Genomic DNA, 16,718 nt, shown 5'->3' on the forward strand with positions numbered 1-16,718 from the left:
ATTTAAATATAAACCAATTACTCCACAGCCTATACTTATTATGTGCCATCAAGTTGTTTTTGACTCCTAGCCACCACATAGATATTATCTAAGATGATCTATCCCTAACCTATACTTTGCTACTATTGAGTCCATTCAACTTGCTGCTGGTTGTTACCTTTTTTTCTTTGAGAATAAGGTGGAGGCCCTTTGAGAGCTGTATGCAATGAAATTTCATTTTAATGTTTGCCAATTAGTGTACATTCAAAGTCACAATACAATTATTCTAAGTTCTAAATTTTTCCCTTCTAGCTTTCCCAGTATTAGAGCCTCTTTCAGGGACTCTTTGGCCAATGTATCTGAAGCTGGATATAATAATTCTATATATATATATATATTGTATTCAAGTTTCAGATTTTCTTTTCCTACAGATGCGTAGGATCCTACAGATTCCTTCTTTTCCTTTTCCCTACAGATACATCAGTATCTGTCTCCAGTATTTTCCTACATTGCTTTTGTCCAACACAGATGCCTGCTTGCTTTAACTGGGCAACTGGAATGACCTTCACAGCTTGGATGACCCTACCGAAGTTATATATTTCTTGTATGCATTCCCAGCATTCTCTGCTCATCCAGACTTTCTCCCCTGCCAAGATGAAGCAGCACTGCAGGGTGCTGGGTGGTAGTGTGTGTGGAGAGAATAAAGTAGAATACAATAAAAACCTAACACATAATAACAATCACATATTTCAGCACTTGGATTCCAAAGGCATTTTGGAAAAGCCAAGTTTTTGTAAGTTGCCAGAAGAGGAGTGAAATTGGGAGCCACCCTCACTTCAGGGAGCAAGTTTTTCCAAAGGAGAAAATATCCCAGACAGGGATATCCACTTTTAATCTTTTCTTATTGTACATATTGACAAATGAATCTTCAACTAATATTTTCTTTTTTGGAATTGGGACAGCAGAATATTTCTGAGATAGCTAGTCTTGTAAACTTTCAGGCTTTAAGACTTACAGAGCATTATGGCCAATAGCCAATACTTTCTCCACAGCAGCAGTGTTGTATGGCATTAGAAATTGTCCAATAAATGCAAGGACGTTTGTATTTTGCATCAGTTGAAGGACAGCCTCTTGTAAAGTGAATTACACTACAGGAAGAGAGGGCTTTTAAAAGGTCAGCAGGGTCAATGACATCTCTATCTAACTTGAATTCTCTGAGCAATTTTCTATCCATTCAGACAAGGACAAATCAATGGTCAGGATAATACTACAGCTTTCATTAGATTCAAATAGGAAATACAGGTAGCCCTCAGTTAAGGAGATGAGTTTAACTGAAGTTAGAATGGCACTGGATGAGCAAACCTATGGCCAGTCCTCAAAGCTGGGGTCACCATAACATCCCCGAGGTCACATGATTTATGATTTGGGTGCTTGGGAACGGGTGCACAATTACGAAGGTTGAAGTCCTGCAAGTCATGTGATTGGCATTTGCAACCTTCCCTGCCAGCTTCCAACAAACAAAGTTGCAAGGCCCAGACATGTGATGTTGCGCATAATGACCATGTGTGATTTGCTTAATGACTACAACCAGAACGGCTTTTGTACGTCAGAGTAATCATGGGATTTTTATTTTATTTTATGACTATATTGCTTAATGCCAGATTTCTTATACCCAATTATGATTGTCAACCAAGGTCTACCTATACGTAATAGGATATCATCAGCAGATGGGCTCTGCCAACACCTTTGTAAAGATGTTGAACAGGACATGGTAGAGGACTAAACCTTGGTTTCTCCTATAATGCACTGCCTTGATCTCTTGCCCATATAATTACTGACTGGATTTGCCCATTCAGGAAGGAGTCTCCCAACCTTCACAAACGGCCCCAGAAGATAATATGATCAAGAGCTGCCAAAAGATGGATGAGGATAGCTGTTGTCAGGGTTCCAAGTAATACACCCATAGCAAACAAGTCTCCACCAGAATTCTGCCAGAGGTCATTCATGAGGATGACCAACAGAATTTCTATTTCATGCCCATGTATATTTCATTCCATCTACACTGCCATGTGTATATATAATCTTTTAGAATTGTTTGTAAGTGATGCCCCACCACGTTTTCTTCAACCAAAAGCAATGAATCTGATAAGAAGATAAGCGGGCATCTCCTTCATGATTTCTGATTGTTCCTACTCCCTCCTCAATTGCTGCGGTGCTGACTGTAACTTGTATGTAACATCAGATTTCCTTTCTGACACTTTAACCAGCCATGACGACAAAGGTCAGGTCCACAAGAGGCAAAGCTAAAAACCTTGTCTACTTCTTCTGGATGCACAACATCAAAAACATCACAGGATGCCACCTCTGACAACTCCATGGACCTTGTCTATCCAGCTGCCAAAGTGACTGAAAGCAATTTGATCCATAAAAGGATCAGCCAGTTAATCACAACTTGCCATCCAGACTACCTCTTCCAAGTGGGGAGTGCACCTCTAAATGGTGCCGTTGGTTGGCTTTCCTCAGCTGCAATAGCAAAGAAGTAATTTTGCTTTGCTGTCACAAAGTTGGCTTCAATTTGAGCTCATGCTCATATCTAATCATGCATGCTTCTTATCCTCTACCAACAATGCCTCAGGCATCTCTTTATCCTCTTGATCATCCAGAACTCCTCAGAGATTTGGCAGAAACAGAGAGGATGCTCAGGAGCAATCTTCTCTAGTGCTACCTTTGCTTCTTATTCCAGAAGCTAACAAAGCATTCAGCTGAACCACTCTTTTGTTGGCAGCCTGTCAATTACCTACTGTCAGTTCCAGTTATTTAAATTAATCCCCACCTCTGGAGATTTTATGACACACACACACACAAAATATAGTGAGCTAATAATATAGCAAGATCCTGCAATTCATTGGGTCAGAAATGTGAATGTGAATGTAGCCAGCTTGTTGTGCTTCAAGATATGAGGAATCAAATAAAATGTTTGTGATTAAAATGTTGGAATTTAAAATATGAATAGGCATAAAGGACTGGTTTGCAGGTAATATGGATACTGGAGTGTCTGTTTAACAAGGGGTTTTTAATTTAAGAAGTACATTTAAATTCAGTTGCTGAAATAGGTAAGAAGCAAAGAGGTTCAAATCTCTGATCTTGTTGGCCAAGCTCTGGAGAGCCACCTGTGTTCCTCTTTTCGTGTCCTCTCTATATACATTTATTATCTATTTATATAAAAGTGGATGTGTGTGTGTGTGTGTGTTCCAGCATAACTCTGGAACGCCTCGAGCAATTTCAACCAAACTTGGTACACAGATGACTTACCCTCTGGAGAAAAATATTGTGGGGGGTAAGACACCGCTAAAACCTCTCGGGGTGTGGGTTCTGTTAAGATACAGCCTGTTGTGCCTTAAAATGGCTTCTATTGTACTGCTGTAAAATGACTTCTACTGTGCAGTGCAGTGGAGTTGCCATGGTAACGGCTTCACAGCACAACACAAGGGGGCTCCCTCTGGTAAAGGAGAAAATCCAACATTAGAAATTACGTTTTGTCCGGACATTTCCCCCCTATAAATAAATACCCAGGCAACGCTGGGTTATCGGCTAGTTAGTTATAATAAACGGTTTACATGGATTAAACAATCACTGGGCCTAGCTGTCTCCCGCAGTGATTTCCTTCCCATTTATGCAAAAATACATGAATTTAGATAAATACTTATTTTTAAAAAAGGCAAGTGAACTTTGCCATCTGCACTATTTATATTCAACAGATAAAGCTGTTCCTATCATAGAGGGGATCCCATGTAGCATGAATACAGCTGAAACTACTGAATGGAGCAACTGAAAACAAAAAGAAGGAAAAGGGAATACGTCTGCTCTACTTTATTTCTACTGCTTTATTTGATAGATTCTCCATCTTTCCACATCAGTGAATATTCTGGGCAGCTAATATAATTTAAAGAAATTACCCAAAGTATTAAAAACATTGATAAAATTTTACAATTACAGGAATGACAAAAATATTTAGCAAAAGAGTTTCTAAGTTTGTTCCAACTGTTGTAAATGTACACTGATTGTGAAACACCAAAATGGTGATAGTATAACAGTGGGACACCACAACAGTCATGAAGGGAAGGATTGATCACGAAGCTGCTTTTTTTTTACACTGCTGTAACTTTGAATGGTTGCTAAACAAGGCAGTTGGTAAGCAAGGAGTACTTGTACACCACTCAACTCAGAGGGTTCTTGAAGAGGATTATATATGTAGCCAAAAATTCTTCCAAACAAACAACACTAGCAATAGCACTAGCACTTAGACTTATATACTGCTTTACAGTGCTTTAACAGCCCTCTCCAAACAGTTTACAGAGTCAGCATATTGCCCCCAACAATTTTACTCATTTTACCCACCTTGGAAGGATAGAAGGCTGAGTCAACCTTGAGCCTGGTGAGATTTGAACAACCAAATTGCAGGCAGCCAGCAGTCAGAGAAGTAGCTTGCAGGACTGCACTATAAACACTGCGCCACCGAAATATTTTCCTTTAGAAAATATCTAAAGGATATTTTCATGGTTGGTAAAATGAAATGTGAGTTTTCTGAGTCTTTTGGAGGAGAAACTTACAGAATTACTGGGAATATATTGTGTATCAAATATTAACCACTAGTCTGTAGTTTTTCTGTTAGAAAAATGAATTATTCTCACAACACAAATGTAAACTTCATTTGGGACAGATATTTAACGTAATGGGAAAGAATTGTGTTCGTAAGGATGATGCTCATCACGGCAAAATAGACAAACAGTCCAACATATTTGAAGGAACCACCAGTTTGATTTTAGCATTTCATGCAAGTGTTTGATTAATAATTTCTAAGCATACTGTCTGTGAACTATTGCATTTCCTCCAAGTTTTCATAAAATGCTTTAAGTAATATCCTTAAAATTATTCATCTGATTAAATAATTCCTTAGAGCACCGATTAGTCTAATTTCAGTGGGAATTAAAACATAATTTTATCTAATGTTGTTATCTAATTCTGGGATAAATTAAACTTAAAATAGAGATCCAAAATGATAGAAACTTAAAATCTATCTCTACGGCACCTGAAAGATTTTGTGACACCATATTCTACAGGCTCCAGTGACACTACGCCCGATGTTATTTCTCAGTCTCTCTAGATGTCAGGCAACTGCAGAAAACGAGGAACACTGGGCTTAATTTTCCATGTAGTAATGAAGGTGGAATTTGTTTTTAGGAGCATCATTTTTATTCCAACTCACCTGCAGCTGTTTTTACTTTACCTACAGCATTTTCTAATGTTGGTGGCATAGAAATACTGATCATGACTGAGAAATAACTTTTAAGCATTTCATAAAGGAGAGAAATAGTTCACAAATATTCCAATAATTGCATCAATACAATTCTAATTTCTTAATACATGTAACTGGAAAATAATATTAAAATAATGTAGCAAGGCTAAACATTTAAATACCTAACATATCTAAAGATACTCTGCACCATCACTACCAACTATAAGGTACCAATTAAATGTTCAATTGGCATATATTCTGACAATAAAGAATATTTAAAGCAAATCAGAAAAATATTTAAAGGAAGTTAGATGAATCAAAAACGCTTAATTTCCACTTTTCCATGGAAAAACATTGACCTATTGCAAATGGGATATCCAGATAATTCTTTTGTTTTGTGCTGAAAGAAATAATTCTACCATATTATAAAATAGAAATGGCTTAGGACAAAAATATTTGAGTGCATTCTAGTGGAGATCCTACAGGAATACAACTCATCTGATCGAAACATAATCAGGAAAAACAAAATGTGCAATTTTAAACCAGTTCCCTAATAATGTATAAAACATCAGTATCCTACATTTTGACTGGCAAGACATATTATTTTATTTGAGAAATTGCAAACCAGTTTTATTAATCTTAAGGAGACTTGTCAAATTGTAAAATAGGGAAGCTTGCTTTTCTATATGAAATGGGGGAGAAATAAATGAAAGACTATGAAAAACGATTAAGAAACATCTGTAGCCAAACTTCCTTATAATGCATACTGGGATTCACCCCAAATAAGAGAGAAAATTTCTAAAAATTAGCTGAAACATTTTTGTTTCTTTACTTAAAACATAACTGTCCCCTTTTGTTGAGTACATGCAGCCAGCCATATACAAATCTGAAATTAATCAGATCTGAAAAATGCAAAACATCTAGGTGGGATATTATACTACTCTCTTTATGAACACTAGATAATTTATATTAAGGTTTTTATTCTAAACATCGCTTAAGTATAGAGGCCAGTTGTGAAATTGAAGATTTCTTCCTATTTAACTAGATTATAAATCTACTTGTTTGATGTTAGATCTGACAAGTGCAATTATAGCTTCAAAGTACATGCTTTTAAGGAGGAAATGAAATGAATCCTTCAATAAATAAATATATAACTTACGATTGCTTTTCAGGCATTATTATATGAATTGTTCAATCTCTCCTTACTATTAAATGAGGGAGAATAAATCAGATGGGGATGACTATAAACTGGGAACTTAGTAAAATTTAATTCATGAGAAAACAGTTGCCTGCCCTACAATTTATGACCATTGATAAAGCTAAGATTGTCATTGGTAAATGTGAACATTAGCTCCATTTCACTGCATGGGATACACATCTTCTAAGAAAACAGTTCCTCATCGATTCTAGGTATGAATTGGAAGGATGAAAACATCTGTGTTACACCTTGCTACCGAAAGGGCTCATCTTATTTTCGTAAGCTTAGCTCAGGACACACTAGAGAGGAACATTAGCTTAAAATGGTTCCAGAACATGGATATTAAATATTAGTATTTTTGTCAATTTTTAAAGAACCATCTCCAGAAAAAAAAACAGAATTATTCTGATGCTCAGGAATAGTTTTCATGAATTATATATTAGCATTTGAATTTTGTCAGCAAGGCATTTTAATATTTGAAAGATCCTCTCTTATTAACTGTTGAGATAGTATTAATTTTCCTGCTTTTTTTTTTTACTTAAGACAAAAATAATCTTTAAAACCTTTAGAAATACAAGGAAAAGCTTGGCAGTAAATCCAATATTTTCATGTATCCATAAAAACCCTCAACATTTAATTAAAAAAACTAATTTAAATATCGGGCTCTTTATATTTTTTAAAAGGAGAAACTTCTTGTCTTTCACATTGTTAAGACAATTTTTAATTATATCTAATACTACACACACACACAATATTGTATACACACACACAATATTGTGTACACACACACACTGATCTCACATATACATGAACTCATACAACATGACCTCAGTTTCCATATCCAAATAGTGTGTTGGCACCTGTATGCTTTTCCCCATGACAGATTTGAAACTGGCCTACACCTAGAATGTTGATCCATCTGGGACAGAGCAAAGGGTGACCACACACACACACACACACACACACACACACACAGCAGAGCATACAGATCTGATGCACACCTAATTCCTTGCACCAGGGGACTTTCCCATCCTGCTGATAGTTTCACGTAGGTTCATTTCAACTATGCTATGGCAAAACCCATGGGATGTCCATATTATCTTTTTTCAGGCTGATTAATCTCTCCCGTACCCAGAGCTGCCTGGAACATCAATCTAATTCTTCTAAATGTTAAAAGAAGAAAAAATCTGACACTTCATATGAAACGGCATAACTCAAAAAGCACAACAAAAGCCAGAAAGATGGTGGTGTGACTTATAAGAAAGTGCTTCTCAAGAGAAATAAAATAAAATCCATGGCAAGGAACAACAGCAGTTTCATGTGCCTTAATATGTGGATCTCTACTGTACTTATTTGAGATTCTTTGGAAATTCAGTTCCAAAACAAGCATATTTTCCCCCTCTTTCCTTCTTGGAAGATCCAGTTTATCATCTTTAATTCATGAAAAGCTACCTCAGATACAAGGCAGGAAGATGCCGGAGTGCTGATGCAAGACTGTCAACATGATAGATGCTTTAATTGACAGGATGTCCTCTTGTTCCAGCTGCTGGAAGAACTTCAATATTACTATCTTATTACCCTCCACAAAGTGGACATATCTTTGAAGGTACCGATTACCAAAATTACCAAATTTATGAAGAGTTTGGGCCGACTTACCTTTTGGATGCCATGGATCTGTAAACTCGTATTTCCCCACACCAACAGTCCGTAGCATCTGCAACCCATTTGTGTTGTCCTGATTGCCCGTCGAGTTAGGAGGAAGCTGAGGAGCAGCCTGCCCATTGGTGGCTGGAACACTATTAGGTAGGGCAGCTGAAGGCAAAGCAGGTGGTGGTGGAGGCAGGATAGGACAAGTCATGTGACCATTCCCTACTGCCCCATGGCCTGGGTGAGTCACCTGACCAACCCCAGTCATAGAAGACATAGTAATGGGTTGACTGTTTGTGTACAAAGGCTGGCTTTGCAGATTCACAACCATGTTACCGAGAGGCCGTGAAGGCTGCTGCGGAAGCTGGTAATGAGCTGGCATTAATGGAAGCTGGGGGGTAACATGTGGAGGGAGTGAGGGTGTGACTCCAATGACAGGGGCTTGGACGTTGACTGCTGGGCTGAAGGTCGGTGGCTGATTCATCCCATAAGAATGAGTTATAAGAGTTGGTTGGCTACATGCTGCAACTGTTGTAACCCATGGAGCTGTACCTGGAAAAAGGAAAGCTAGCAATAAGAACAATTTTTGCAAAAGGTCAGCCCCCAAAATAGCTCCCTCTGCAAATGTGATTCTGTTGAATCTGTCCCCTTCTCTCTCATAACGAGGGATGGACTGACATCAGTCCAAAATGGTAAGTGCAAAGCAGTAAATGCTATAATACGGCAGGAAAGCATCAGCGTTAAAAATCCTGATCAACGTGCAAGACAGTATGTTTACAGTTTTCTGTAATTTTCTGCTTCCAAGAAAATTAACCTCTTTCTCCAATCTGTTTTTGTGTCTCCCTGACAATCACTCAGTGTGTATAATAACCATGTTCCAGCCACTACAAAAAGATTATAATTAGGTGCCTGGCGAAGCTGGATGTGTCAGGAAGCTGGAAAATATTTCAGGTGGCTCTGGACACAAAAAGAGACTTTATGTATTAAACACATCTAGATAACACCACAACCACAGGACCTAAACCTAAAAACCAGGGGGATTTTATTATTATTCTGGCACAGGATAAACAGGAACAGAAAGGGCAGAAGAAAGAACTTTAACAAATTTGCAGCATTTTAATTCTTTTGAAATAGTCAGGAATAACCTGAAGAGGTCTTTGTAACTAGAAAGCAAAGCCAGCTGTGATATTAAAAAAAGGACTCACGATAAAGCCTTATTTAGAGTGGAATTGGAAAGAGCATATTGAATTTGCTTTGAACAATTTTCTCCAGCAGAATTGCAAATAAGGCTGAAAGTATACCTGGGTTTTCAGTCTCCCTCATTTGTTTAGATGGCGGCTCATCTGTATCCCAGGGAGTAGACTGATTGATGGGTGTCTGTCCCCACCTTACACTGGTTGCTAATCCTTGTGGTTGATTATCTGTCTTGGAAATGGAAAGTGTCTGCCAGAGAATGAAAGAAAACATATCGAAATTAGACATATACACACAGAATCCTTATGGTGCTTTTTATGTTTTTGTATAAAGTTTTATATTGCATTAAACTAGACCACGGGTGTCAAACTCAATCACATCATGGGCCGGATCATGACGCATCACAACATTTTTTGTCTTTGTGTAACCAGGGTGAGTGTGGTCTGTGCATGACCCATCTGGCCCACGGGCTGCTAGTTTGACACCCCTGAACTAGGTCAACATTAGACAGAGCAAGCTAAATATATATTTTATTATTTGGAAGGTATTATGATTAGTCCAACAATTGTTACCTTAAGGCGGCTGTGAAAAGAATACTTCCACTCCCAATTTAATTACTTGCCAGGACAATCAGTATGTACCACCCAAGAATTTCTGCAATGTTACTATCAACGTGCAAGGTATTAGATAATTCATCCCGAATAGCATTTCTTACTCATCAGAGTTATCTGACTTTGCCCAAATACATTTTTTTAGCTATCTGGGGGCCATAGTTTCATGCTGGGATTTTTTCTGCATTATCCCTATTCCAATAATGAAAAAGCAAATGCCATTTTTCAAGAAATAGACTTTCTCCAAAAGTCAATTGAGATGTTAACGAGGCTTTATTGCGTAAGAATCTTTAAAATTGAACTAATAATACATGAAGACAATAGAAGTTGCACCAAGTCCACACTGGCTATATTTCTGGGTATTAAAAGAAATGAGCAGAAAAGAGTAAGGTTCTGTGATACAAGCAAAAATATCCAAAGAAAACTAAATATTTAATAGAATAACCAAGGTGCTTCCCAGTTTCTCCTTATGTCTTTGCCAGAGAAGTGAATTCGGCTTTCAGTATTATATCCCTCCCTCCACAAATACAACAATATAGACCAGCGATGGCGAACCTTTTTTGGCTCGCATGCCATAAGCGGGGGAGCGCAGGGGGGGTCGTGTGCGGGCATGCCGCACCCATAATGCAATGCATGACCCCCCCAGTGCGCATGTGCGCATGATAGGCGCTCCCCCTCATTTTTTGCATGCTTTTTTCAGCCTCCCCAGGCTCCAGAGACTGTACAGGAGCCTGGGGAGGGCGAAAACAGCCTCTTCCGCCACCCCCCGGGCCTTCAGGGACCTTCAGGAGACTTTCCTGAAGGCTCCGGAGGACTAAAAACGATCCTACGAGCAAACAGGAAGTGAATTAGGGTCACTTAAGTAGGGTCATTTTTAGTCCTCCGGAGCCTTCAGGAGGCTTCCCCTGAAGGCTCTGGAGGGCTTAAACCGATCCTACGAGCAAACCGGAAGTCTGTTCCTGAACTTCCGGTTTTCCCATAGGGCCGGATTTTTGTGCTCCGGAGGCTTCAGGGAAGCTCCTGAAGCCTCCAGAGGGCCTCCATGAGGGGGGGCAGGACAGGCTGTTTTCGTCCTCCCCAGGCTCCTATAAAGCCTCTGAAGCCCGGGGAGCGCGAAAAATGGTTTTAAAAAAGGCTGAGCAGGGCAACACCTCGCGTGCCATAGGTTCGCCATCCTGGATATAGACCTTCTTTATCACCACATAGATATCTAGATAGGTTCCAACAGAAAAAGAAGTTGCCCAAAAGATGTGTGTTCTAATTTATATGTATTTGGGGAGGAAATACCATGTTGGCTAGATTAAACAAAATATCCTCTGTCAGTCAAAAAATTCTTTTATTCTGCCTCTTATCAAAACATGGTTCACAGTTCCTGGTTCTCAATGAATAGATTTACCCTGTCAGAAGGCAAACACACTCCCAAACTAATATTGATTCAGTCAGAAAGAAGCTACAAATTTTAATTTACAGTTCCTAATAATCTTGGGGTACAATGAAGGAAAGCAAAAATAAAGAAGAAATAGCCCAATAAAATTCATGATTATTATTAAATGTTAAATGCTAAATGAAAAAATACCCCTAATAACAGACTTATTTGTATGTTATTTTTGAATATTGAATTTTGGTGGTCTTGAAGATACAAATTAGTGCTTTGGAAATTCAGAGCCATGGTAAAAGGAACGCTGTGTCTTTGGTAAAACACAGGAGCATTTATTTTAGCTTTAATTATCTGATATGTCCATTGGCCACTGTAAAGAGATGGGCTTTCTAAAAAGTTCTGTAGACATCACAGGAACTAATTGCATTATGGTGTACTTTGCTTTTTAGCTTTCATGTCACACGCTTATTTGGTTTAAATAAGGAACACATGAAAGAGGTAAATTGCTTGAAACACACTTTCAGGTGTGCATTTCAAAAGGAAAGAAAAGAGAGGCCAAATGTCTACTTGCTTGAATAGATAACCTCTGAAAGGCTTTGTGGCTGTGATACTTCAAAAGCACATACTTCAGGAAGAGACAGAAAAGAAAGGTATTAAATATCAAGATGCCCAATGGCATTATTTTGTTTATTTACTTATAATATTGCTAATCCCGCCTTTCAGTCAATAGATGCACACCTTTCATGAAAAAAAAAATGTTTTAACAATACACACATACACACTCCTTTGAATCAGCCATTAAAAAACAGAGGAAAGTGCAGAATTCTTCAGACAAAAGAACTGAAGAAGATAAAAGAATCTGGTCTATTCTATCAGAGAAGAGAGTTTTACCAGCTGAAGGTCATCACCAAGAAAGCATCCAAACCTTGGCCCTTGAGAAAAAGGACTTATAAACTGAAATAAGGAACTGGTTCACTTTTGATAGTGGGACCTCGACAATTTCTTCATATGACGAATGCTGTATTCACTGCTGTGGGTGCCCTGAGTTATATCATTACTTTAAAAACAATAGAAAGTCCTATATAAACCTATATGAAAGAGATGACTCTGAAATCTTTTGCTTAGATTTGTAAATGTTTTTAACCTACTTAATGAGAGTTTGTTTCCATTTCAATGGAATCTGAATCAGACACACTGATTTTGAATGCTTAGGAATCGCGGTGCTCCATCCGATGACAATATGCAAAAAGAGAGATAAAATGCTTAGGACATTTAGTCAGTGAAAGAAGTAGAAAAATAACATCTGAAAGAATCAACCCTTGCCTAAAACCAAGAAGTAATTGAGGAAATGTCTAGGATCGACTGGATATTGTAGGCTGTGAATGGATAATTATGCTATTTTGAATAAAGAGTGCTATGCAAAGAGCCTAGTGTTACATGGATAAGGGAATAGCTTTGAGGGTTTTAACCCAGAAGTGGGGAGGAAAGACAGAGTCAGTGGCATTTTTATCTAAAATGTTAGATCCTGTCTGTTAAGGATTGCCAGATTGTGTTTAAGCAGTGGTGGCTACAGCAGCGTTAGTGAGGGAAAGGAGAAAATTGACTTTTGGAGGAGCCCAAGTGCACCTCTTCAAGCGAGGGTGATCTTGAACCAAAAAGCCAGTTGATGGCTGACAGATTCAAGGATTTTGAAATATGAGAACATACTTATGGAACAAAATGATTTAGTAGTAACCACTGATATTCACTTGAATCCAGCTCAGTTTTAAGAGGAGATTTAGAAGGACAATTGGGTATTGGTGATGAGAAGGGGTTAATTTGTTTATAGATGGGAAGAGGAAATGGTAGAAGGTAAGAGAAGGAGTTTTGGTAGAAACTAGAAAGTTATGTTGGTCTGCACAGACTTGTGAATTGTATGCCTTAAATCAAGCTCTGAATTACTTTGAAGCTTGAGGCAATAATTTAGCTGACTTGGAAGTCAGGATGGCAGCGGCAGAAGGAACTGAATGTTTAATGTTAGGTGAGAAGGAGTTAGAGAAAGTGTGAGCAGTAGAAAGTGGAGGAGGTGAACGGGTAGTACCTGATGGAAGGTAAATGTTGATTTTGGACTTACTACATCAGGGTAGTCATTGGGGGACTAAGGTATGATGTGACTTGTTTGTAGAAGCTTATGGATGCTGTGGATTGTGACAAATACGTGAAAAATGTAAAACAGTTAGTAAACAAGTTCTACACATAAAGAAAAGGGAGAACCATTTTAGTGTGAGACCATTTCAATACATTCGAGTTGATTGTATTAAACTACCTCTTATCTTACCTCAGAAACACAGGACGACTAGCTCAAATCCTACCTCTCAAATTTGCTGTCCATAAGTTCTAGCCTGGTGATTGCGTCCTGATAAAAGCTGACATGAGGAAAAAACTAGCCAAGTTTGGGACAGGTCCTACCAACTCCTGTTGACCACTGAAACAGCAGTCCAAACTAAAGACAAAGGGTGGACCACTACACACATGTAAAATGAGCAGTGGAAGAACTTAAAGAGTGGCAAGTTATCCCTGGAGAAGACCCACTGAGAATAAACATTCTCCAAAAAACTGATGTGGTCGTTGTGGCATGAATGGGTTTTGTTTGTGATTTTTCTCGTTGCAAAAGTAGCAACTTTTTGGTCTTTCCGGCCTGAGTGGTAGCCTCTCTTATTCCAGCTGAAGATCCCAAAAGCAGCTGTGCAACTTCGCACTCTAAAGATTGTGTTGGTTCTGTGATTGTAACGGTATCACTCAATGTTGTTGTGATTGTGAACTGATACATGCTTATGGGGAATAGTGGGATACTGTGATTGTGGAAATGATTGCACCCCATATAAACTCTATATATCGGGGCATTGAATCAAATCAACCTTACTTGAACACAGTAGTCTTAGGAGTTAGTGATGTCATAATTCCTGAAGATATAGAATGAAATGATTTAATGCAATGGTTCAATATTTGGGAATAATTTTCTTATGTATAGGAGTAGCAGGAGGAGAATATAATGCAATGGTAAGTGTGAAAAATCATATATTACAAGCAAGGGTGTTTTCTTCTCTTACTGCACCTTTCAGTCTGGAATTAACCTGACACAACCTATTTGAAAATATAACTAGACTGAGTGGGTTATGGACGGATGTAGTAACTCTTAATTGGCATGCTCCAGATGGCTTATACTGGATAGGTAGGAAGTTTGTCTATGTGCAATTGCCTGGCCAATGGTATGGATTATGTGTATTTGGAATTGCGAAACCTAGTTTTTTCTACTGCCCATACAACAAGGGTATACCTGTTTCTGAGGAGGTAGACCACAGAAAGATGACTGGTCTCTAGACAGAATAATTCCCATATATGGACCAGTCACCTGGGAAGAAGCTGGAATGTATGGTTATAGAACTCCCATTTATATACTGAATAGAATTATAAGGTTACAGGCAATGCTTGCAACATGTGGAAAATTTAATCTCACAAACTATTGTTTGCAAACAGAGGATCAAGGACAAGCTTTAGAGGAGATAACTGCCAAAGTATGGAAAGTTGCCCACATCCCAGTGCACATTTGGACTGGGGCAGTTGACTTCACCTGGTTTGGCAGTATCTTCTCTGACTGGTCAAAGATTGGGTTTCTAGTGTTGTTAACCTTTCGAGGTTTCCTTCTCCCCTCTTTCCCCTTTAATCCAACACATAGTTTCTTCTACCCCTCCCAATAAACTGGCAAATATCATGGTCCTCCAGACCGTCCCCATTAAATATACACCCCTAGTCCACCGTTGACAGGACACATCCTGTCCTAAAAGAAAAGGGAGGAATGAAGGGACATAATAATAGTAAATACAGAGAATGACTGGGACATAATAATAGCTTGCTATTTCAGTTCTTCTGTAAGAATTGCTTTGCTCCTGTAAGAATTAGAATTGCCTCTGCCATTTGCTTCTGCCAGTCATCTAACTCCTGTTATCTTGTTTTTGTGTACAAGTCAGTGCCTGGTGCGGGGCATCGGGCAAATACCTCTGTTGCTAAGCACTCAACCCCTCTGTTCCTTGCTGCCAATGCAGGGCTGGAAGGAAGGCATGGGCCAGAACTGAATACTAAGATGATGTCTCTGAAGGTATAAACACCATATCTTCCCCAGGGTGTAGCCTTCCTTACATGCACTTTGTCTGTATGTTCATTGAATGGTCTACCCAGCTCTTTGCTTTGATCAAAAATAAATGCTGTTTCTGTTTCAAGTCTCCACTTAAGCTCTTCTTTTAGCCTATTGTTGACCTAAGCGAATTGCCAAACCTTACAATATCCCAACACTATTTTGGTTGATGCAATCTGCCAAATCTATCATTTCGAACTGTTTTCAATAGGAGCCCCATGTAGCCTATTTTAATCACCTAGTTCAGAGATTATGTAGGTATGATACAGAGGTGGGTTGCTGCCGGTTTTGGCCTGGATCAGCCGAACCGGTAGTAGTGGCAGTGGGAGGCTCCACCCAGATGCTTCTGCGTGTGTGTAGTTTCACACATGCACATGAGCATGCGCACAAGCACGCTCAAACCAGTAGTAAAAAAATTAGCAACCCACCTCTGGTATGATGGTCACCTATTTATTTACAAGCTGCTTTTCCATGGTAGCCACACTCAAAGTATTTTACTAGATATCTTTTAACACACTTTACAATAATTCATTTGAAAACCAGTAATTGTCACACACCAATCAATAAGTATGCTAATCTTTTCAATACCAAGCACGAATTGAACGCTAAAAACATGGGGAAACAGGCTGTGAAAAAGAAAAAAATAACTTGCTAAGCGAAATGTTCTAAAGGTTTGCAAGTTCAAATTGTGGAAGAATATGGATGGAATGTAAGTAATATTCACATGCAGCCAGTGTAAAACATATGTAAGTAATACTAAACTTGCTACTTTCAATAAACATGAGGCATCTCCACAGTTACAATAGCAGATTATATTGATAGTGAAAAAAACATGTCTCTCAATAAATTACATTCATTCCCCATCAAATATACTGGGTAGAGAAGATCTCAACAATTAAATAACCGTGATGAGTCTCTCTTATTGTACAGGCAGTCCTCAACTTACAATCATAATTGAGCCCAAAATTTTCATCGCTAAGCAAGACAATTGTTAAATGAGTTTTGTTCCCTTTTATAAGTTTTCTTGCCACAGTTGTTAAATCACTGCAGTTGTTAAGTTAGTAGCACAGTTATTAAGTAAATCTGGCTTCCCCATTGATTTTGCTTGTTAGATGCTGCAACCGTCATATATACATGCCAGTTGCCAAGCATCTGAATTTTGATCATGAGTATGCTGCAACAATCCTATGAAAAATGGTCAAAGTGGTCACTTTTTTCAGTGTCGTATATTTTTAAATGGTCAT

General features: G+C 38.5%; 1 protein-coding gene across 3 annotated transcripts in view; it reads right to left on the reverse strand.

Moving 5' to 3' along the window:
- The window catches only part of KLHL29 (kelch like family member 29), a 495,400-nt gene that overhangs the window by 166,602 nt on the left and 312,080 nt on the right, over window positions 1-16,718 (reverse strand). For all 3 annotated transcript variants that reach the window (XM_081940648.1, XM_081940649.1, XM_081940650.1), the window contains 2 exons: window positions 9,422-9,563; window positions 8,130-8,672 (listed from right to left, as the gene is read on the reverse strand). In XM_081940648.1, coding sequence (XP_081796774.1) covers window positions 8,130-8,672; window positions 9,422-9,563 — 685 coding nt within the window. The remainder of the gene's footprint in view (window positions 1-8,129; window positions 8,673-9,421; window positions 9,564-16,718) is intronic.

The sequence above is a fragment of the Natrix helvetica genome (genome assembly GCF_964273705.1).
Source record: "Natrix helvetica genome assembly, chromosome: 2".
NCBI lineage: Eukaryota > Metazoa > Chordata > Lepidosauria > Squamata > Natricidae > Natrix > Natrix helvetica.